The sequence below is a fragment of the Capricornis sumatraensis genome, chromosome X, assembly GCF_032405125.1.
Source record: "Capricornis sumatraensis isolate serow.1 chromosome X, serow.2, whole genome shotgun sequence".
NCBI classification, from domain to species: Eukaryota; Metazoa; Chordata; class Mammalia; order Artiodactyla; family Bovidae; genus Capricornis; species Capricornis sumatraensis.
In genome coordinates, this window is record NC_091092.1 from 121,675,246 (window position 1) to 121,697,887 (window position 22,642).

The window sequence follows — 22,642 nt, forward strand, 5'->3', positions numbered from 1 at the left end:
CAAATGCCAATAACTTCACCTTCGAAATAATAAAAGAAAAGCAAATTAAAACAATGCAACACTATGCTTACCGGACTGGCAAAGAATAACCACTGCTGGCTAGAGAGTGGGCACGTAGCTGATGAATTTCTAGGGGCGACTGAGCAGCCTGTATCAAAAGCCCAAAGAAAGTTATTCCACTCCCAGGAACTGACTCTAGGAAAAGAACTGGACAAGGTCAACAGCCGTATTTCAGAACTGTTCTTCAGAGCACTACTTAGGGTACCAAGAAGACCACAAACTATTCTAAACCCAGTAACAGGAGGTCAAGTCATCTGACTTATCTACAGGCAGACCACTATGAAATTACTAACAGTGGTGTAGACCTATAATGCTGACAGTTATCTTTGTAAAAAACAAAACAAAACATTCTGTACATATAGAAACACATACGCCAAGTTAAAAGTATGGATGGAAGGAAAATGTTAACAGTAATTCAATTTCCCAGTAATGGAAATTTGGAGTGACTATCTGCAGTCTTATGTTTCTCAATGATGAAACTCTTCTGTAATAAATACATATGTACAGAGACAGCAAAAATGAATAAGTCAACTCAGAAATTAGGTCAAAATTATTCATGAGAAATTTTCTAATGGACCATTTATCCTTTACATAATGCTCTTCCCAATGTATTCATAATGAAATATTACTAAAGTGTAACAATTCATTACAGTAGGAAAGTGACTCAACTTATCTGTAGGGAGGAGACTTGCCTCAATGGTTCAATTCTCAGACTACTTTCCCAATCTTCTGAGGCTCCTTTTCTTTTTTCCAACAAGTCTTATTTAATTTTACATTTCTAGCCACACCCAGGGCTTCCCTGGTGGTTCAGGCGGTGAAGAATCCGCCTGCAATGCAGGATACCTGGGTTCGATCCCTGGGTTTGGAAGATCCCCTAGAGGAGGCAAGGCAATCCACTCCAGCATTCTTGCCTGGAGAATTTCCACAGACAGAGGAGCCTGGTGGGCTACAGTGCATGGGGTCACAAAGAGTCAGACGCAGCTGAGTGATTAAGCACAGCACTGTGGCACATGGAACCTTAGTTCCCTGATCAGAGATCGAACCGTCACCCCCTGCATAAGAAGACAGAGATTTAACCACTGGACCACTATGGAAGTCCCAGGACTCTTCTAAATTTTGTCATTATGATCAACATCCTCATCTTCCTTGCTACTTTCACTTTACTTATGATTTCCCTGCTCACGACTCCTGTATAACTCACTGAGCAGAAAAGGCTGCTATGATGAACAGGACTCCCCATTCCTTCCTTCACCACAAGCATCTGGCTTCTACAACCCCAAGTCTCCCAACTAGCTTCATGGCAACCTGGGCAGGTTACTGAAACTCACTGAGAGCTGTTATCATTACAATCTCGTACACACTGGATCCAGAAGTTGGCAGCTTCTAAAGGCTTGTGTCCATAAATCACAGGACTGCAGGAAGTACACAGCAGAAATGTAACATCACAGATGCTCACAAACCTATATCCCCAAATCTGAAGCTAGAGAGGTCAGTCAGCGAAACAAACTGTCACTAGCTAAGGACTTTGGTGAAAACAAAGCTTCTGGATTCAATTCATTTAACTTTGATAACTTAAATGACAGCAAAGGCCTGTAACAAGGAAAGCGTTACAGCTAGGGCTCTAATCCAATGCCTCCTCTTCCACATTTCATAGACCCATTAACAAAACATCTCGTGAAGTAAAAACAGTTCAGGACTTTTTTTCCTTTGCATTTTAATTTACAAGTACATCCGACCTAGCTACTCACAACTCAGACCAGCAATTCTGGCAACATGGTGCATTGCAAAGAGCAACTGTACTGAGGGAGAGTAAACATGATTTAGAGACTCAGCTCTGCTACAAACTGACGTTACAATCTTGGGGAAGTCACTTCCCATCTTGTACCTCATTTTCCTTATCTGTGAATTAAGACTGCTGGGTTAAATGCCTCGAGCTAAGGTCACTTATGTAACGTGATATTTCTCAGTTCTTTTTCTGGAACACCTACACGTAAGGCATTTGGTTGTCACAATGATGTGGGCCAGGTTTCTACTTGGAAATTCCTCAGGACAACGGGCCTGCTGTATGCATTCAATGATGGGTATATGAAAGAGGAGAAAAATAATGGGAAGAGGTCACAATTTCTCTTAGTGGGAGAAAAAACACACTCAGAGCTGGGTGTTTTCTGGTTAAATGAAAAAGAAAAACTGGAAATATTTCCCATCAGCATGCAAAGTTAGCAGTCTCCGTGCCTAATAGCAGCAATAGAATTCAGAAGAGTTATGTTAATAGCATACTTTTATGCTTCTCCAGAATAAAAGCATTATCTTTTCTCTGAGCTCAAATGTAATTACTGCATTGAAACTTTAAAAACAAATCATAAGGGACTAAGTACATAAACTCATGTATACACAGAGGTCAGTGCATTCTTAAAACTACCACTAGGTGGAACATTTACTGCAATATTTACAGTGGGTGCCCAGCACCAGTTCACCAGAAAGAAGCACAAATATTAAGAATTAGATCATGAGGTGTAATTTGAAAGGTCTCCTGGTACTAGTTAAATTCTTAGCTCGAATTTATAGAGTGGGGAGGGAGGTGGGAAGGGGGGTCAGGATGGGTGGGGGAAGAGACACACATGTATACCTGTGGCGGATTCATGTTGATATATAGCAAAAATCATCTCAATATTGTAAAGTAATTATCCTCCAATTAAAATTAATTAAAAAACTGCAGTGTTGAGCTGTTACCCATTAAGAAACCTAATGCCTCCATCCCACTTGTACTTCTTGGCTCTCAGTGACATGAGTTCCATTTACCAAAACATTTTTTTGACTTTCAGGTAAGTTTGGTATCCTACTTACTTATCCAAGACCTGAGGATCTTCAGGGCTCTTATTTTCATATTCTAGAAGTTCAAGAAAACTCTGCATATACCTGAAAAAGAGATACTGTGTTAGTTGCCTACCCAACATCCAGCCTCCTTCCCCTCTTCCTTAGTCACCAGCCAGTTCAGTCATGTCCAACTCTTTGTGGCCCCAATGGACTATACAGTCCATGGAATTTTCTAGTTCAGAATACTGGAGTGGGTAGCCATTCCCTTCTCCAGGGAATCTTCCCACCCCAGGGATCGAACCCAGGTCTCTCGCATTGCAGGAGGATTCTTTACTGTCTGAGCCACCAGGGAAGCCTTCAGTTCAGTTCAGTCGCTCAGTCATGTCCGACTCTTTGCGACCCCATGAATCGCAGCATGCCAGGCCTCCCTGTCTATCACTAATTCCCAGAGTTCACTCAGACTCACATCCATCGAGTCCATGATGCCATCCAGCCATCTCATCCTGGGTCGTCCCCTTCTCCTCCTGCCCCCAATCCCTCCCAGCATCAGAGTCTTTTCCAATGAGTCAACTCTTCACATGAGGTGGCCAAGTACTGGAGTTTCAGCTTATGTATCATTCCTTCCAAAGAAATCCCAGGGCTGATCTCCTTCAGAATGGACTGGTTGGATCTCCTTGCAGTCCAAGGGACTCTCAAGAGTCTTCTCCAACACCACAGTTAAAAAGCATCAATTCTTCGGTGCTCAGCTTTCTTCACAGTCCAACTCTCACATCCATACATGACTACTGGAAAAACCATAGCCTTGACTAGATGGACCTTTGTTGGCAAAGTAATGTCTCTGCTTTTCAATATGCTATCTAGGTTGGTCATAAGCCTTAGAGTACCTTAAATTTCCACCCAGGTATCCATCCAATCCCCTCGCTCTCCCATGGAACCCAAGTGCTTCAGGGGAAGCTGATACTATGCAGAGCTCCTGAGTGGCCAGTTTTCCTCTGGGTAATCCTATTCCTCTTGTCACTAATTCCTAATTAGTCTGATAGTCCTGGTCTAAGCCTGTCACTGCATTGCATTCCCTTGAACTCAGGGGGTTGGCTCAAGAATGGAGCCTCAATTCAGGTCACTAAAATGGTGGCTCAGAGGATAAAGCGTCTGCCTGCAATGCAGGAGACCTGGGTTCGATCCCTGGGTTGGGAAGATCCCCTGGAGAAGGAAATGGCAACCCACTCCAGTATTCTTGCCTGGAGAATCCCATGGACAGAGGAGCCTGGTGGGCTACAGTCCACGGGGTTGCAGAGAGTCAGACACGACTGAGCAACTTCAAAAAAAAAAAAAAAGAGAGAGAGCAGATTTGCTGGTGGTCTTTGGGAGAGAGGTGCATGGATGTAAAGCCTGGAACTGCTGCAGCTATTCTGTCACCAGGAGAAAATCCAGTCAGAACAGAGGACAAGATGGTTGGATGGCATCACCAACTCGATGGACTTGAGTTTGAACAAGCTCCAAGAGTTGGTAATGGACAGGGAAACCTGGCCTGCTACAGTCCACGGGGTCGCAAAGAGTCGGACACAACTGAGTGACTGAGCTGAACTGAATGAAGTCAACCCCATGGAAAGTAGGACCTTGAAAATCTCGTGACTCTCTGAATTACACCAACTCCAAAAGGTCATCCTATGGGAGGATCTTAGTTACCATTTATTGCTTCAGTCAGGCTTAGTTGGATTTTCTGCTAACTTGCTAATATACATATCCTAACTGGGACACAAGTCTATAGTTTGATTACCAAAAAAAAGTGCAGAATATTTAATAAGCAAGTGTGTGATCCTAAAAAGGATGCTAAGAAGTTAGAATCAGAAATAAAGAAGATTCCTTCTCAGAGTTAACCTAAATTCATCAACATGTACATGGAGGAGAAAGAATGCCTCTTCTCAGTTCAGTCACTCAGTCGTGTCCAACTCTTTGCAACCCCATGGACTGCAGCACACCAGGCCTCCCTGTCCATCACCAACTCTGGGAGTTTACCCAAACTCCATTGAGTCAGTGATGCCATCCAACCAGCTCATTGTCAACCTTCTCCTCCATCTTCAACCTTTCCCAGAATCAGAGTCTTTTCAAATGAGTCAGTTCTTTGCATCAGGTGGCCAAAGTATTGGAGTTTCAGTTGCAACATCAGTCCTTCCAACGAATATTCAGGACTGATTTCCTTTAGGATGGATGGGTTGGATCTCCTTGCAGTCCAAGGGACTCTCAAGAGTCTTCTCCAACACCACAGTTCAAAAGCATCAATTCTTCGGCGCTCAGCTTTCTTTATAGTCCAACTCTCACATCCATATGTGACCACTGGAAAAACCATAGCCTTGACTAGACGGACCTTTGTTGACAAAGTAATGTCTCTGCTTTTTTAATATGCTGTCTAGGTTGGTCATAACTTTCCTTCCAAGGAGTAAGCGTCTTTTAATTTCATGGCTGCAGTCACCATCTGCAGTGATTTTGGAGCCTCCCCAAAATAAAGTCTGTCACTGTTTTCACTGTTTCCCCATCTAGCCTCTTTTAGGCCCTTTGAAACAGGTCCTGTTGTTGATTAGGAATACCAACATATCTCAGTCAGTGCCAGCTGACTATAATGTGTCCAATATAGATCTGGAGAATGGAGGATATAACACGATTCAGAGATTCCAATTACTTAGAAGTGTGTGAGCTCTGCTTTGGGTCTGAACGTGTCTGAACAAATTACCCCTTATCCTAATTATTTTTAGTAACTAATTACTACTAATCCTACTCTTCTGCTTTGGATAGAGGATGAGGGCATGCCACCAACTGAACATGACTGCTTAGCTTATAAACACATAAACAGGAATGACGTCTTATTAATCAGCCTCACCTGAACTTTGTGACAATGCATGATACTAAAGCATGTTCATCTCAGGATAATTTTTTAATATGGTTTCTGAGCATTTAAGGCTATGAATTAGACACTGTTAAAATCATTAGGTCAAGCCATCCTAAGAGGCCACAGTCAGCCATCCACAGTGATGCCCTCAGGCCTGCCACATGTCAGCAGATTTTCAGGCTGGCACACCATCCTTACAGAAGGGGATGTCATCTAAAAAGATGTCATAAGTGGAAAGAGGTCAAAGATTATGCTGGGCTTCTCAGCCTGCAAGTCAAGAAGACACAGAGAACACACTTGACTCAGGTGAGTTTCACGGCCCAGTATACTCAAGATTCACTTTCGAAAAGAAAAGGAAACGACAGATCAAGATGACGCATGCTCCTGAACTGGATTCCGAGATCAGGGTGATACAGTAATATTGAAAGATAGCTAGCCTACCCAGAATTTCCGGCCCAGTAGCAGGCCCCTAATAGTGCTTATATACTTCATGGTGGAAAATCTCTTATCATGGTCTCAAGAGCAATAAGAAAGTCTCATGCAAGCAAGCATAATACTTGCTGCTTCTAAAACAAGCTATGAATTCAGGGCAAAATCCAACTGACTCTGAGATGGAAGCCAAGGTCGCTGCCTCTCTGAGCTATCCTGGGTCCTGGGTCTGCTGCGCCAGCCATGGCTGCCTGTCTGGGAGAGGGAACTGAATACTGTACCTCTAAGACCACCCATAGACTGCTTCTCAGATGACTCATTCTCAACCCTTTAGAATGTACTATAACCAGCATTACTGAGGAATGACTGGTAAATGGCCATCCTCCAGTAGCCCGGTCTCCATTAACCCTCTAGCCACCAACTAATGAATGGCTCCACTCTCCTTGTATCCAGCCTCACGCACTCCTCCCGCTTTCTCCATGGGGACTTGCTCTCTGCTTGGAGAATACAGAGGAGACATGCAAGCATTTCCATGTAAATCCCTTTCTAAAAATACACCACCTGGTCTTCCCTCCTACCATTCAGCCACTGCCTCACACTCTGCCTACCGAGTGGGCAGTTCAGTCACAAACTCAATTTCCTCAGTTAGACAGCATGTGCTTTAACCATCACATTAAGTTATCCTGTTACAGATTTTTCAGCCTTTTCATGGGGCAGATGCAGCACAGCAGGTGGCTGATCTTTTTCACTTGGACATTCCCCTCCAAATGACTTAATTTGTCCTAAAATAAGTATGATCTTCCAAAAACTTTTTTAAAAGGAAAAACAGAAAAAACCATGATGGAGACTGGATCAAAGTAACAACATTCCCCTAGTCAAAGAAAGAATCGGGAGACCTGCTCACAGGGGCCACTGCATTGGTATTCTTTCCATAATTTTCTTCACTTCTCTATTTTTTTTCCAATGAAAAATCACATTTATAACCGAAAAAATTTTAAGTCAAGAAAGTGTCTGGTACAGTTGAGAAGTTATTTCCCTTAGGACAATTATACACTGTCTTGAGATTTCTCCACCACCACCCCTCCCCCTCAGAAAAACTTGGGACTTCACTGGTGGTCCAGCAGTTAAGACTTTGCCTTCCAACGTAGGGGCTGTGGGTTCAGTCCCTGGTCGGGGAGCTAAGATTCCACATGACTCAGGGCCAAAAACCTAAAACATGCAACAGAAGCAATGCTCTAACAAATTCAACTGACTTTAAAAATGGTCTGCATCAAAAAGAAAAAAACTTAAAACTCTCAATTACCTGAAAATTCAGATTTATAACCAGAAAAAAATTGAAAAGTCAAAGAAGTGTCTCATACAGTTGAAAAGCATTTTCCTTAGGATAATTACACATTGTCGTATCAGTTAAAAAAAAAAAAGCCCTTTAATTACCTAAGAAACCCAGCTATCCTGAATGAGTCATACCCACAGGAAGCAGTATGTGTACTTTTAGGGAGAATGGTCCCAATGTCAAATGTTCTGAGCATTCTGGGTAGACCCATCTGCCCCACACTATGTACTTACCAGCTCTGAACCAATCCCACAGAAGGGCGGTTAAGCAAGTTCTCCGGCAGAAGATTAACTTCTCTCATTGTGTTAGCCAGGCGCACAGGAAGCTCCTTTCGTAGGAACATATATGAAGTTTTCTCACACGCATTATCTCTCCCTATTAACAGATGAAAAATGTTCCATGATTTTATACCCTAACAGATGGAATAATAAAGGGTTCTCATGGTAGCCCCAGAGAAGGCGATGGCACCCCACTCCAGTACTCTTGCCTGGACAATCCCATGGACGGAGGAGCCTGGTGGGCTGCAGTCCATGGGGTCACTAACAGTTGGACACGACTGAGCGATTTCACTTTCACTTTTCACTTTCACGCATTGGAGAAGGAAATGGCAACCCCCTCCAGTGTTCTTGCCTGGAGAATCCCAGGGACGGGGGAGCCTGGTGGGCTGCCGTCTATGGGGTCGCACAGAGTTGGAACCGACTGAAGCAACTTAGCAGCAGCAGCATGGTAGCCCAGTGACTGGCTGGGAAGAAAACAGTAAGTAACCCTGCAGTCTCTAGTTAAATCTTTATCCTCTGAAATAGCAAGCTTAAGAAAATAATTTAATTAGAATAGAAAAGGAGTCTTTATTCCAAGAGGCAACCTCGAAAGCTATGTTTTTTTCCTCCGCACAAATACATCCCTAGTGTTCCCAGTGGTGGAAACAAAAGTGACCTGGGATATAATCAGAATTTGTTTTCAAATAAACCCTGTGGGAAAACTGCCAAATAGAAAACTAGGAGAACGTGTAAATCCACTCCTGTTCACAGGGGTTTCCAGAAGGCAGCAAACCCATTCATTCCACCGACATTCACCTACTGTGGGTCGACTGCTTCCTAAGACTTTCTTCAAACATGTTTCTCTCAGGACCAGAAAGCAGCCACAGACCCTGGGTCTGACTGAGACACAGGACTCGGGAGGTGCCCAAGAAGCCAGCTCACAGGTGCCCTCAGCAGTGGAGTGGTGGCACAGTGAGAGAAAAGATACCAGGCCATGTGAAAGAGGAGACCCCAAGCCCCTTCCCTGGCTGCCATGTGACCCCAGCAGTTCCATGATTGGTCTTGCCCCCAAGCCCCACCCTGCTGTAAATCCAGCGAGGATGTGACAGCAAAGACAGGAGCTCTGGGGACAGAAATGTGCTTCAGCCTCAACTCCGCCCTTGTGGGGGGTGGGAAACCCTTCTTAAGCTTCTTAACTTCTGAGTTTCAGCTGCCTTAATCTGTAGAATAGGGATGAAACATCCATTTTTGTAAAGACGACATGTGACAACATGTACAGAGCCTGATACAGAGCCAAGTGTTGAGTGAATGTTAGTTCTTCTGTCCTGTGATACTTACAGGTCCGGCCAAACTCCCTCACGATCGGATAGGCCTGCCCAATGCCCCACGTCCCCTGCAGGCTGCTAGGAAATGGGCCACCTCAGGGCCAGGCCTGGAGAGAAGGAAGCAGGGCTCACCTCCAAACTCTCCACTTTCTTCTGCCTATGATGAGGCAGCAAATTAGAGGTTCAGAAGTAAATCCATTCTAACACTTCTAGCCCAGTTCTGGTTTCTTCCTTTCCTGTCCTCAGCAAGTGAGACTGGAAATAAAAGAACCCACTTTTGAGGCTCATCTGCAGAACCTCTTCTGCCCAATGCCCCCTGCCCCCTTCTCCATTTCCAGAAAAGTCAGAATAAAATATTAAAGTCTTAACCCATCCCTCACTTTCCTCATTCTAACTGAGTAGTATATTGAAGGCCTCCAATAAATCTTTAATTAATCAATAATTCTGCTTCCCTTTTCTCCTAAGGGAAATACTCCAAAAAGGAAGAGAAGTGTAGCATCTCAGCAATGACCTTCCAACACTTACTCAATACACATTTATCTGGCCTTAGATGATTAACACAATGATTCAGGCTGCTTTGCTTCAGATTTTATATATATATATATATATAAAATCATTCCTGAAATGTTCTGCATAAATATAATTTTTATGGATGAACCACTATTCATCCAAGTGCATTAAAAATGCTGATATTTCAAAACAACTTGTGGTGAACCTCATTATAAAATGAAGGACCTATTATCTAAATTAAAATGGGCATGCACGTTTGCATGTACCAGGAGAAATAGTTTGTATCCTAGTTATATAGAAAGGACATTTTCTTTAAAAAAAAAAAAAAAGCACAAAAGAAACGATGACGTTCTCCTTGGAGAAGGAAGTTAGGGAATGGGAAAGAGCGAGAACCCTGTGGTATTGAATTGGAACTGGAAGTTATCAGCATGACCTCGGTATTCTATGAGTTTTGGGGGCAACAAAAGTTGACCTGCTTAAGTCGCCTTGTCCACAGCATGAGGAGCCACAGATGAACCGCACAGTGGCGGTGGGGTGGTGGGAAGCAGGATGAGAGGGAGGCTCAGGAGAGGTGACAATGGGCTGGCAGCTGCCAGGTGACAAGGGGTGATCAGGTTCATATCTGTTCTGGAAACCCACAGGGCTAGATGGCTTCTGAGCTGAAAGGTTTTCAGATTTTAGGAAGTTAAAAAAAATACATCCGCTGCAAGAAAGAGCCCAGTCTACACAGACACAAGTGCAGTACAACCTGTGAACATCCACACTGAGCAAGGAGGATCATGCCCCAAGCCACTTCAGGCCAGCTTTCACCACAGACTGAGTTTGAGCACCAAGGGTATAAAAAAAGAACTTCCATTTGTCAAGTTTTGTGGATTTCAGAATTGAGATCAAAGGTGACAGAGCCTGCAGAAGAGTAATGCCAAGATTGGATGCCAGAGATGGACTTGGGTTTAAATCCTGAGTGCCCACTGGCTTCACGAATGCCACCAAGTGTCAGAACACGTCTAAGAAAGGGACGGAGCTCACAGAGGTTGCAGCGAGGGTTAAAAAGCGCTTAACATTTCACATGAACAGGTTTTTTAAATTGAGAAGAGGGGACTCATTAAAGCACAATCACTAATAACACCGGATGGTAGAAAGCACAACAGCCCGAGGCCACAGGGTACCAGATCAAACGGACTGATGCTAAGCCCCGCGAGCGTGACTGCATTCCCGTTCAGCGAGGTCGCCTGTGCTCATTTGATGATTCTACGTAATTAAAAAAGGATTAAAAAGGATTAAAGTATGTTCTCTGTCCCTGCCACTCACTCTTCTTTTCTTCTAAACAAAAGCCTTGAGGCTTGCATTGGTCAACTCTGCACTAACTAGAGGGCAACTAACTACAGGGCGTGGCCTGAAATAACCAAATTTCAGGAAGCATTGATTCTAGCCTTCCTAGATGATCAGCCTTTCATAAACTAGTGTTGAAAGAAATCTTATTTGTCTGTATACCCATCCCCCACCCCCATGGCACTGACTGGAGTGCCTCACCTATGGAAGCTTCTCAATGATTTACTCCAAGAATAAAGAATACTTTCAGAAGTTTGTTTGTTTGTTTTTAAAGAGTACCTGCAAAAACCTCAGGTTTTGCCTCCTACATTCTAATTTAGCTTCAGAGATGAATTCTTTGTACTTGGATACCTTAATTATACATCAGCTTAAACAGGGGGGTGTCTTTTATCGTTAGTTAACTAGCGAGCCTAAAAATATATATGGAATGCCTGATTTTTTTTAACCTTTCCGTGGTTTTCCTCTTCAAAGTTTTTTGTCCTGTGTGTTAATATTAAATACTCACTTTAAATCAAAGGGTTTCAACCATTTTTTTCAGTTAACTTACCAAAAAGACACTTTGGGTTTTAATTCAATGTCCTCTCAAAAGGGTTGTGTTTTTCTAAGGCTTCTGGCATACGGAGTATTTTCCACTTATTCTTCCCAGTCATTTGACTTCATTTTTTCCCTGCTTACTTGGCTTCTCCACATTCCTTAATTTTGATTTTCTATTTTTATTCTGCATTCCTTCATGGACTTCATCTTATTCAAATTTACCGATTAAATCTTTCCCTAGTATTAGTTCAGAAAATGAAGAAGCAGCATTGGGTGAGAGGCATGGAAAATTCTCATTTTATGAACTTAAATACACTCGTGTATTTCTTCAACTTTTCCTTCTTTTTTGATGGCCCTTTAATTCTCTTCTGTTTTCTGTTTGGTTTTCATACTTCATCCTTTCATTGAGAAGTTGGAGACAGTTACTACATTTGCAAAAAACTGTGATTGCTCTGTCTAGAAAGGTTCCAAAGAGCTTTCCAATTCACCGAGAGACAGGATAAACAGACACAGAAACACAAATGACTTTTTCCATAAATGACTTCTGATTTAACACGGTCACCAATAAGTGATGGTCACCAATAAGAAAGCAGCATTTGACCAGCCTTCTGAGAGCAAGAGTACTGACTGATTATTCTCTTTCTCTGGTTTCCACTATGGCCTATATTTCTGGTGAATCTCTAATCCTCTTTTCGACCAATTTACAGCAAGTAGGAAAAAATTATTATTTCTTCAATTAATGGAGTGATCTGATAATTAAAGCATAGGGCTGAGCACATGCCTCCCCAAAATGTAGTCTCCTGTCTGGATTACTTAAAGGCTATCTTTATCCACATCTTTCAGCTTTACTACTTGGTGGGAGATGTTTTGGGAACCAAAGCAAGGGAATCAGAGAATGGAAAAGCAAGGCAAAAATAGAAAAATTAGCAGCAAGGCACCAACATCCAACAGAATGATCAGCTCATTCTGATAATGCTGCTTTTTCTAAATGTCAATTAAATGTTTGGATTTACAATGCATTTTTACCACTAACCATGTTAGAACTGGACACAGAACAACAGACTGGTTCAAAACTGGGAAAGGAGTATGTCAGGGCTGTACGTTGTCGCCCTGCTTATTTAACTTACATGCAGAGTACATCATGTGAAATGCTGGGCTGGATGAATCACAAGCTGGAATCAATACTGCTGAGAGAAATATCAACAATCTCAGATATGTACATGATACCAAATTAATGGCAGAAAGCGAAGAGGAACTAAAGAGCCTCTTCAGTTCAGTTGCTCAGTCATGTCCGACTCTTCGCGACCCCATGAACTGCAGCACGCCAGGCCTCCCTGTGCATCCCAACTCCCGGAGTTCATCCAAACTCATGTCCATTGAGTCAGTGATGCCACCCAACCATCTCATCCTCTGTCGTCCCCTTCTCCTCCTGCCCTCAATCTTTCCCAGCATCAGGGTCTTTTCCAATGAGTCAGCTCTTTGCATCAGGTGGCCAAAGGATTGGAGTTTCAGCTTCAACATCAGTCCTTCCAATGAATATACAGGACTGGTCTCCTTAGGATGGACTGGTTGGATCTCCTTGCTGTCCAAGGGACTCTCAAGAGTCTTCTCCAACACCACGGTTCAAAAGCATCACTTCTTTGGCACTCAGCTTTCTTTATAGTCCAACTCTCACATCCATACATGACTCCTGGAGAAACTATAACTTTGACAAGACAGACCTTTGTTGGCAAAGTAATATCTGTGCTTTTTAATATGCTATCTAGGTTGGTCATAACTTTTCTTCCAAGGAGTATGCATCTTTTAATTTCATGGCTGCAGTTACCATCTACAGTGATTTTGGAGCCCAAAAAAATAAAGTCTAACACTGTTTCCCCATCTATTTGCCATAAAGTGATGGGACCGGATGCCATGATCTTAGTTTTCTGAATGTTGAGCTTTAAGCCAACTTTTTCACTCTCCTTTCACTTTCATCAACAGACTCTTTAGTTCTTCTTCACTTTCTGCCATAAGGGTGGTATCATCTGCATATCTGAGGTTATTGATATTTCTCCCGGCAATCTTGATTCCAGCTTGTGCTTCCGCCAGTCCAGCGTTTCTCATGATGTACTCTGCATGTAAGTTAAATAAGCAGGGTGATAATATACAGCCCTGATGTACTCCTTTTCCTATTTGGAACCAGTCTGTTGTTCCATGTCCAGTTCTAACTGTTGCTTCCTGACCTGCATACAGCTTTTTCAAGAGGCAGGTCAGGTGGTCTGATATTCCCATCTCTTTCAGAATTTTCCAGTTTCTTATGAGCCACACAATCAAAGGCTTTGGCATAGTCAATAAAGCAGAAATAGATGTTTTTCTGGAACTCTCTTGCTTTTTCGATGATCCAGCAGATGTTGGCAATTTGATCTCTGGTTCCTCTTGCCTTTTCTAAAACCAGCTTGAACATCTGGGAGTTCACGGTTTATGTATTGTTGAAGCTTGACTTGGAGAATTTTTGAGCATTACTTTACTAGCGTGTGAGATGAGTGCAACTGTGTGGTAGTTTGAGCACTCTTTGGCATTGCCTTTCTTTGGGATTGGAATGAAAACCGACCTTTTCCAGTCCTGTGGCCACTGCTGAATTTTCCAAATTTGCTGGCATACTGAGTGCAGCACTTTCACAGCATCATCTTTCAGGATTTGAAATAGCTCCACTGGAATTCCATCACCTCCACTAGCGTTGTTCGTAGTGATGCTTCCTAAGGCCCACTTGACTTCACATTCAAGGTGAAAGAGAAGAGTGAAAAAGCTGGCTTAAAACTCAACATTCAAAACACTAAGATCATAGCATCTGGTCCCATCACTTCACGGCAAATAAGAAAGTGGAAACACTAACAGATTTCATTTTCCTGCGCTCCAAAATCACTGCCCACGGTGACTGGAACAATGAAATTAAAAGATGCTTGCTCCTTGGAAGAAAAGCTATGACAAACCTGACAACATATTAAAAATGAGAGACATCACTTTGCCAACAAAGGTCCATCTAGTCAAAGCTATGGTTTTTCCAGTAGTCATGTATGGATGTGAGAGCTGAACCATAAAGAAGGCTGAGCACCACAGAACTGCCTTTGAACTCTGGTGTTAGAGAAGACTCTTGAGAGTCCCTTGGACAGCAAGGAGATCAAACCAGTCAATCCTAAAGGGAATCAACCCTGAATATATTCATTAGAAGGACTGATGCTGAAGCTCCAATCCTTTGGCCACCTGATGCGAAGAGCTGACTCACTGGAAAAGACCCTGATGCTGGGAAACACTGAGGGCAGGAGGAGAAGGGGATGACAGAGGATGAGATGGTTGGATGGAATCACTGACTCAATGGCCATGAGCCTGAGCAAGCTCAGGGAGATAGCAAAGGACAGGGAAGCCTGGCATGCTAAAGTTCATGGGGTTGCAAAGATTCAGACACGACTTAGTGACTGAACAACAACAACGTTAAAATGGGTAAAATATATATTTTCAAAATAATATTTCGGGAATCTTTTTTGTTTTTCTTCAGTTGTATTTATAAGATTTCAATCTGTTGAAAACACTGAATTTTAAGATAGGTAATTTATTTTAGAACTTACCAGAGCTATAAGCAATGATTAACTGAACAGTCCTTCCAAAGAAACAGTGGAGAGCTACCAAATGATTGTAAATATCCTTCAAAAGAATCCCTCCCCACTCATTCTAGCTTTATTTACACTTTGGGCTTCCCAGGTGGCGCTAGTGGTAAAGAATCTGCCTGAAAATGCAGGAAACACAAGAGACACAGGTTCGATCCCTGGATCGGGAAGATATCCTGCAGTAGGAAATTCTTGCCTGGAACATTCCATGGACAGAGGAGCCTGGCAGGCTACAGTCCATGGGGTCACAAAGAGCCAGACCATCTGACTGAGCACACACACACACTTTGAAAATGTCTGTTTCACTCCATGTCCAAAAGTATTATTTCACTGCCTGGGAAGTTTAAGTTTTCCTTTGGGAAAACATACTCCTGAATTTCAAGAGATCAAGATAGGTAGTGGGTTTGAGATCTACCAAACTTGAGGCTGAGTCCACTCTAGGCTGGACCATTTGGGTTATTATTACTAACAGCAAGCCGGAAACTTCAGAGCAAAAGAGTCTAAGATCAGGCATTTCACACACCCCTCATTCCCTACCAGACTCAATGCCCCAACAACAGCCAAGTGAAAGTAAAGGCGCTCAGTCATGTCCGACTCTTTGCAACCCCATGGACTAGACAGTCTATGAACTTCTCCAGGCCAGAATACTGGAGTGGGTAGCCTTTCCCTATTCCAGAGGATCTTCCTAACCCAGGAATTGAACTCTGATCTCCCACATTGCAGGCGGATTCTTTACCATCTGAGCCACACAAGAGCCAGCTATCATACTATTCCTCTCAGCCCAATGTCTATTTTATTATGCTCACAGACGCTGTGGGTCAGGAATTCAGAAAGGACACAGGAGGTATGGCTGCTCTGGAACCTCAGCTGGGAAAACTGAAACATTGGGGGAGTGACTGGACTGTTGGGAGCTGAAAGCATCCGAAGGCTTCCCGCTCACAAGGCTTCAGTCGACTACTTGCAGACTGAGACTGCCCACTGGAGCATCTTCTGGTGGTCCCTCCAAGGGCCTCCTCACAGTATGGCGGCCTTGGGCTAGCTGGATTCTGGGATGGCTTCAATAAAAAAGGCAGAGGCTGCATGGCCTTTTATGACCCAGCCACAGAAGTCACACTGCTAGTCCCCTTCTGTCACACTCAAATGGTCTAAGCAGTGATAAACCATAATGGAAAAGAATATGAAAAATGTGTGTGTATACATACATATATAATTGAATCACTTCTGTACAGCAGGAATTAACACAACATTGTAAATGAACTATACTTCAGTTTAAAAATGAAAAAAGTTTTTAAGGAAAAAAGCAGTTATCTGAAAAAGGTCTTTCTATAATTAGAGCCATTCTACATTAAAAAAAAAAAAAACCCTACCAGAGCTATTGTATTCTAAAAAAAAAAAAAAATCTCAAACAGAATGTGCTACTATATGCAGATCTTCCTAATGGGGTCTGAGGCCCATGCTACCTTCATGTAATGTTTTTGATGCTCTTGTAAGAAAGACAAGAGGGTGCAGGGTGATTGTGACGAGGTTCTCAATTAAGGTAGGTGAGGGTTACTGGATCCTTCCCCGAAGGAGATCTGTGTTTGGCTGAGGGAAAGTGAGTGACATCAACTAGCACCTTGATCCTCTCTCTTTAAATATCTTGTTTGTTGGCTCTTAAAATATATGTGTCCTTGAACTTCCCAGGTGGCTCAGTGGTAAAGAATCTGCCTGTCAATGCAGGAGATGCAGGTTTGATCCCAGGGTCAGGAAGATTCCCCTGGAGAAGGGAATGGCAACCCACTCCAGTATTCTTGCCTGGAGAAATCCATGGACAGAGAAGCATGATGGGGTACAGTCCATAGGGTCACAAAGAGTTGGACACAACTGAGACTGAGTGCACACGCACACACACACACACACGAACAGATTAGTGAGAAACCTGCCCTTCTCTATGTCAGAAGGTCAAACCAAATTATACGTACATTTCACCACAGGGCCACAATTTCTGCCCTTGGCTTGGGCAATCCCTTTCCCATCAGCCCTCGTCACTCAGTTCTATGTCCCATGGATCTCAGGATTCCTCAGCATAATACCTGGCACATTGCAGGTGTTTACTATTTCCTGATGAGCACTGAAAATTCAAATACCTAGTAAGTTTCAGTATAAACTTACAATAGCAAATAAAATTCAGGGGTTCAAGATAACATTTGCTGGTAATGGTTAATTCCTTTAATAGATCATTTCATTCTATATATCTGCTTGAGAGTATTCCAATCTTTATAGTTGGGGGAAGAGCCAGAAGGTAGACAGGAAGTTGATAATAAAGTGGCAGTATGGTGTGTCGGGCCAGAGGGACATTTTGAGAATGACTTCACAAATAAAGTGGCTGGAGTATGTGAGCAACAATCATAGCCAAAGCCACCACCCAGATTCACATCATTTTAATTCCAGAAGCAGGGGGGGTAGGGGTTAGGATCTAGTCCTAACGGTGGATGGTGAGTTAACAGAATGTCTTGTTGTCATGGAAGCAGGAACAGTTAAGTCAAGGTCACAATGTACTCATCATTGAGGTTAACTGAGGCAAAACCTTAAGTTAACCATTACAGTGAGTGAAGAAGCTTCAAAGCCAGTCACGCTAAAAGCACTAAGTTTCTTGGAAAATGATTAGTTTACAGAGCTGGGACCTTCAGCCAACAAACTTGAAGACAATTAACATTGGAGGTTAAGAGCTCCCTTCGCAGGAAGCTGGTTTCATCCAGGAAACACTGTGTCACTAAAACAAAAGCAGAGCCAACATCTACTGAGCACCAACCATGAGCCATGCACTGTGGGGCATTTTTTCAAGTTCACGGGTGCAACAGGCCTATGGTTCAATGCTATCATTTCCATTTTGTAGAAAAGGACACTGAAGTTTATGTAGTGGGATTAAGTGATTTGTCCAAGCTCACACTGGTAGGCAATGGAAATCAAGCTTTGAGTACAAGTCCACACAGACCAGTTATGGTATTTCCAGAGAGAAACAACAGGCACACTAACAAGGGTGGGTCCTTTGAATAAGTAAATAAAGTAAATGAAGTGTAAGTAAGTGAAGGAGGTAGCAATCTGATGGCTCCAAAGTGGTAACACTAGACAAACATGAGATTACACAATTTCCTGATTGTTTAAGCAGAACAAATTTAGACAAAACTCCAGGATTGCTAATAGAGACTGTTTGCTAGAAAGGACTGCACTGGGGTAACAGTACATTAGGTAGGAAAAAATGGTATGTTATATTGAAAGAAAAAAAGCATACGTTTAAAAGCTCAATCTACCTGAATTTTAACTGTGGTTTTGCTCCTAATTTTGCTTAGGTAAGATACTTAAATCATCTACGCTTCAGCGTCTTTCTTCAAGAGAGGGAAACATCTGTTTCACCTGGATGGAACTGTAGCTCCATATGTCTACTACTGTGTCTGGTCAAAAGTGGTACGCAAAGGTAAGTTCCCTTGCCTCCTAGAAAGAATAATTTCTGGCTCCCTCTGGAAGAGACAGCCAAGATGTTAGGTCAACAAGTAGCTAGCGCTGTGGGCAGCCTCCTCATTACCTGGTGCACCGCCTTTCTTGTGTGTAAAACTGGGGAGGTTGGACAGGGGATCTCTAAGCTCAAGCGCCCACTGAATCAATCTACAGGGATAAGATTTTCATTTAGACACCTTACAATTGTTTATCCTGCACCAATCTTGCCTAATGTACAATCTGGGACAACTCTGGAGAGAGCATTGCTAGGAGTGAGTAGCCAAGAAAAGGAGCTAGAAATCAAGAAAAAGAGTACATACATAATTTACACTTGTTTTCCACACACACACACACACACACACACACACACAAAGAAAAAAAGCCTCCAACGATGCTTTGGATAAAGGACAATTAGGTTAGGGGCTTCCCTGGGGGTCCAGTGGTTAAGAATCCACCTTGCAATGCAAGGGATACTGGTTCAATCCCTGGTCCGGGAAGATCTCACGTGCCACAGAGGAACTAAGACCGTGCGCCACATCTACTGAGCCTGCGCTCTAGAGCCCAGGAGCCACGACTACTGAATCCCATGCGCCTAGAGCCTGTGCTCCACAGCAAGAGAAGACACTGCAATGAGAAGCCCGCACACACAACAGAGAGTTGCCCCCACAACCAGAGAAAAGCCTACGCAAAGCAACAGAAACCTGAAGTGAAAAAAGAAAATAAGCTTTAAAAAAAAAAAAAAAAGGACACCTGGGTTAACACTTCACATATACCCAGAAACAATCGCTATTACACAAACCTCCAAGGAAGAGGTAGAGAAAGCATGCCACAAACTCATGGTATGCAAACATTCTGGCTACCTCATATATACTGACGTCTTTGTCCCAACTTCTCATTCATTTAGAAGCCCTTCAAAGGCAGCAACTATGCCTCAATGATTCTGCAACGCTTCTCACTTTCCCCTTCATTCTGAATCCAGAAAGTCTGACAAATACTGACGGACTTCTGGGAATTCCCTGGTGGTTCAATGGTTAGGACTCGGTGCTTTCACTGCCAGGGCCCAGGCTCAATGCCCGGGAACTAAGATCCCACAAGTCGCATGGCATGGTCAAAAAAAAAAAAGTTGATGGACTCCTAAACATCTTAAGTGTTAACCTTTAGCATCTCAAAGACTTTATCACTTAGTGTTTCAGAGCTCTTGGGCGAAAATTTTAACAGATCTAACACACTTCTTAACACTGGAAGCACATTATAGTCACCAGTAAGTAAAAAATACCAGCACCTAGATCCTACTCACAGAGACTAATTTAATTGGCATCTACAGGGTTTTTTTTTTTGTGGGGGGGATGGCGGGCAGATGGCACTGGTTTTAGGAGTTCCCCAGATAATTCTCAGGAGTGCTCAGGGCTGAGATTCACTGACCAGCATCTAATCCCAGAAAATTCAACAGCAAGATAAACCAAAGACCTCCTCAGGCTAAGACAGTGGCTGAGCATCCCAAAATTTTTCACTGGCCCATCTATTTTTAGTCTCTATTTTCCTGTTTGAGTTTTGTTTCAGCCTCCTAGGAAACTGACCACACTGGGGCACATGACAGGACCAATACAGGAATGTTAATATAGCAAAACTTTCTGCTTAATGCTTTTTACTTCATCTCAGAAGCAAGAGGAAAAATTAACCAACTGTATACAAAGTACACAGTCACGTATTAAGGAATATCTGCTACCAAGCTTGAGGAAACAAAACACTGTACTCTTCTAGGACAGATTCAAGGTAGGGTCGGGTAAACCCTGAAAATGCAGCAATTCGCTGGGGAAAGATGTGCATGTTACACAGCACTTAGGATACTTAACTTCATGTCTTGAGAAAATGTTAAAAGAGATACATAGCGATTTATTCCCAAGAGTGACAACTATTCTACACTGACCTTCATGCCCTAGTAAGAAAGAAACATTGACAAGACTCAAATGATGGAGTGGAATCAGAGGTCAAGTCTAAAAATGAAAAAGTCCCAACTACTTGGGTGATGCTTAGGGAAATAATCTACCGAGTTAGAACCCCAAATATTCAATCACAAGGAATATAAACATCGACCTGTGTAACAGATGACAAATAGCTTACTGTGGTTTTTGTGCTATTTATTATAGCAGAAAGAATCATCTCCGACAGGATGAGACACTGACTGGGAAAGGAGGTATCCTCAAGGGATATGAAGGAAATCAAACCCAGCTCTGCCACAAATATGGTGAAACGGGCTCCCTAAAGGTGCTTGCAGGCTAGCTTCAATGAATGCCAAGTACCCATTCACAGTTTCCTTAGCACATTTTCTCTAAGTTAGCTAATTTACCAAAAAGAATTAAGTGGGCAAGAACAGCAAGAATCTTAGGTAATAGAAAAGGAGCTGCCATCACCAAATTTTACCAGAAATTACAAGGCAAAAGTTAGCATATGATATTTAGCTGAAATCAGCAAGTTCTCCTTTTGGAGAGAATTTACCTACTCTGTGACAAAACAGCAACAAGAGAGAAAGATACAGGGTCTTGATCATTGCTGCTGTGCAAATGAACAGCAGAACTGAGTAAGAGAGTTGATGCAAACTTCCCAGCAGAGATGGCAATGAATTCCAGGGGGATTTAGTAACAATTTACATACTGCTCTAGGTGATAAATCTGACCATGATAAAAGCATTGTAAATGATTGACTATATTAAAACTCAGACTGTGCACTAAATAAAAAGGAAACATATTCATTGTCAACATATGTAAATAGATGGGCAAAAGCTGTAAGCCTACGGCATAATGGATAAAGAATTAGAGATGATATTCTTCTCACAAGCCTTTAATTGTATACTTGTCATTACTTTATTAAAGAAGAGAGTGCAATAGGAAACAATAGTTACACAGAACAATAGCTTACTGTGCAAAGTAGACACAGGGAGTTCACACAAATGATTAAAACTACAGAGCCCGGACAGACTTTATTTTTCTGGGCTCCAGAATCACTGCAGATGGTGACTGCAGCCATGAAGTTAAAAGATGCTTGCTCCTTGGAAGAAAAGTTATGACCAACCTAGACAGTATATCGACAAGCAGAGATGTTACTTTGCCAACAAAGGTCCATCTAGTCAAAGCTATTGTTTCTCCAGGAGTCATGTATGAATGTGAGAGTTGGACTATAAAGAAAGCTGAGCACCAAAGAACTGATGCTTTTGAACTGTGGTGTTGGAGTAGACTCTTGAGAGTCCCTTGGACAGCAAGGAGATCCAATCAGTCCATCCTAAAGGAAATCAGTCCTAATATTCATTGGAAGGACTGATGCTGAAGCTGAAACTCCAATACTTTGTTTGGCCACCTGATGCAAAGAACTGACTCATTTGAAAAGACCGGGATGCTGGGAAAGATTGAAGCCAAGAGAAGGGGACGACAGAGGATGAGATGGTTGGATGGCATCACCAATTCAATGGACATGAGTCTGAGTAAACTCCGGGAGTTGGTGATGGACAGGGAGGCCTGGCATGCTGCAGTCCATGGAGTTGCAAAGAGTCGGCCACAACTGAGTGACTGAACTGAACCAGAGCCCGGTGAATAAATGGTCAAGGGCACTTTACACACTTCAAAATGAACAAAATAAACCCACAAGGGAAAAAAAAAATAAAACTTTTAGCTTCTATGTTACCTATTACACAAAGTCATAAAACCTCATTTTGGGAGGGCTGCGGAGAAACCAGTACACTTCAACTCTGGGGACAGCCCTATAGATTAAAGCTATACAACCCCTCGAAGTCCTTCACGTGGTAATTCCACACAGGGGCACAGATCCTAGAGCTAAGCCATCGATCACCTGGACGAACCTTAGCTATCCCAAAAGTCACCCTCCAGATAGTCAAGACTGAAGCGACTTAGCAGCAGCAGCAAGCAGGACAAACAGAGCTTTGTCATTTAAATGCAAAATAAGAGCAATCACAGCACACTTCTTTAACAGGGAGCCAAACTATCTTAGAGGTTGCAAACTTTCTGTAAAGGGCCAGAAGGTAAACAGTTTGGCTTTGGGGG

At 42.7% G+C, this 22,642-nt stretch overlaps 1 protein-coding gene across 1 annotated transcript in view; it reads right to left on the reverse strand.

Moving 5' to 3' along the window:
- The window catches only part of PDK3 (pyruvate dehydrogenase kinase 3), a 75,978-nt gene that overhangs the window by 45,138 nt on the left and 8,198 nt on the right, over positions 1-22,642 (reverse strand). The window contains exons 2-3 of the mRNA XM_068962272.1: positions 7,754-7,895; positions 2,905-2,976 (exon numbers count right to left, since the gene is read on the reverse strand). Coding sequence (XP_068818373.1) covers positions 2,905-2,976; positions 7,754-7,895 — 214 coding nt within the window. The remainder of the gene's footprint in view (positions 1-2,904; positions 2,977-7,753; positions 7,896-22,642) is intronic.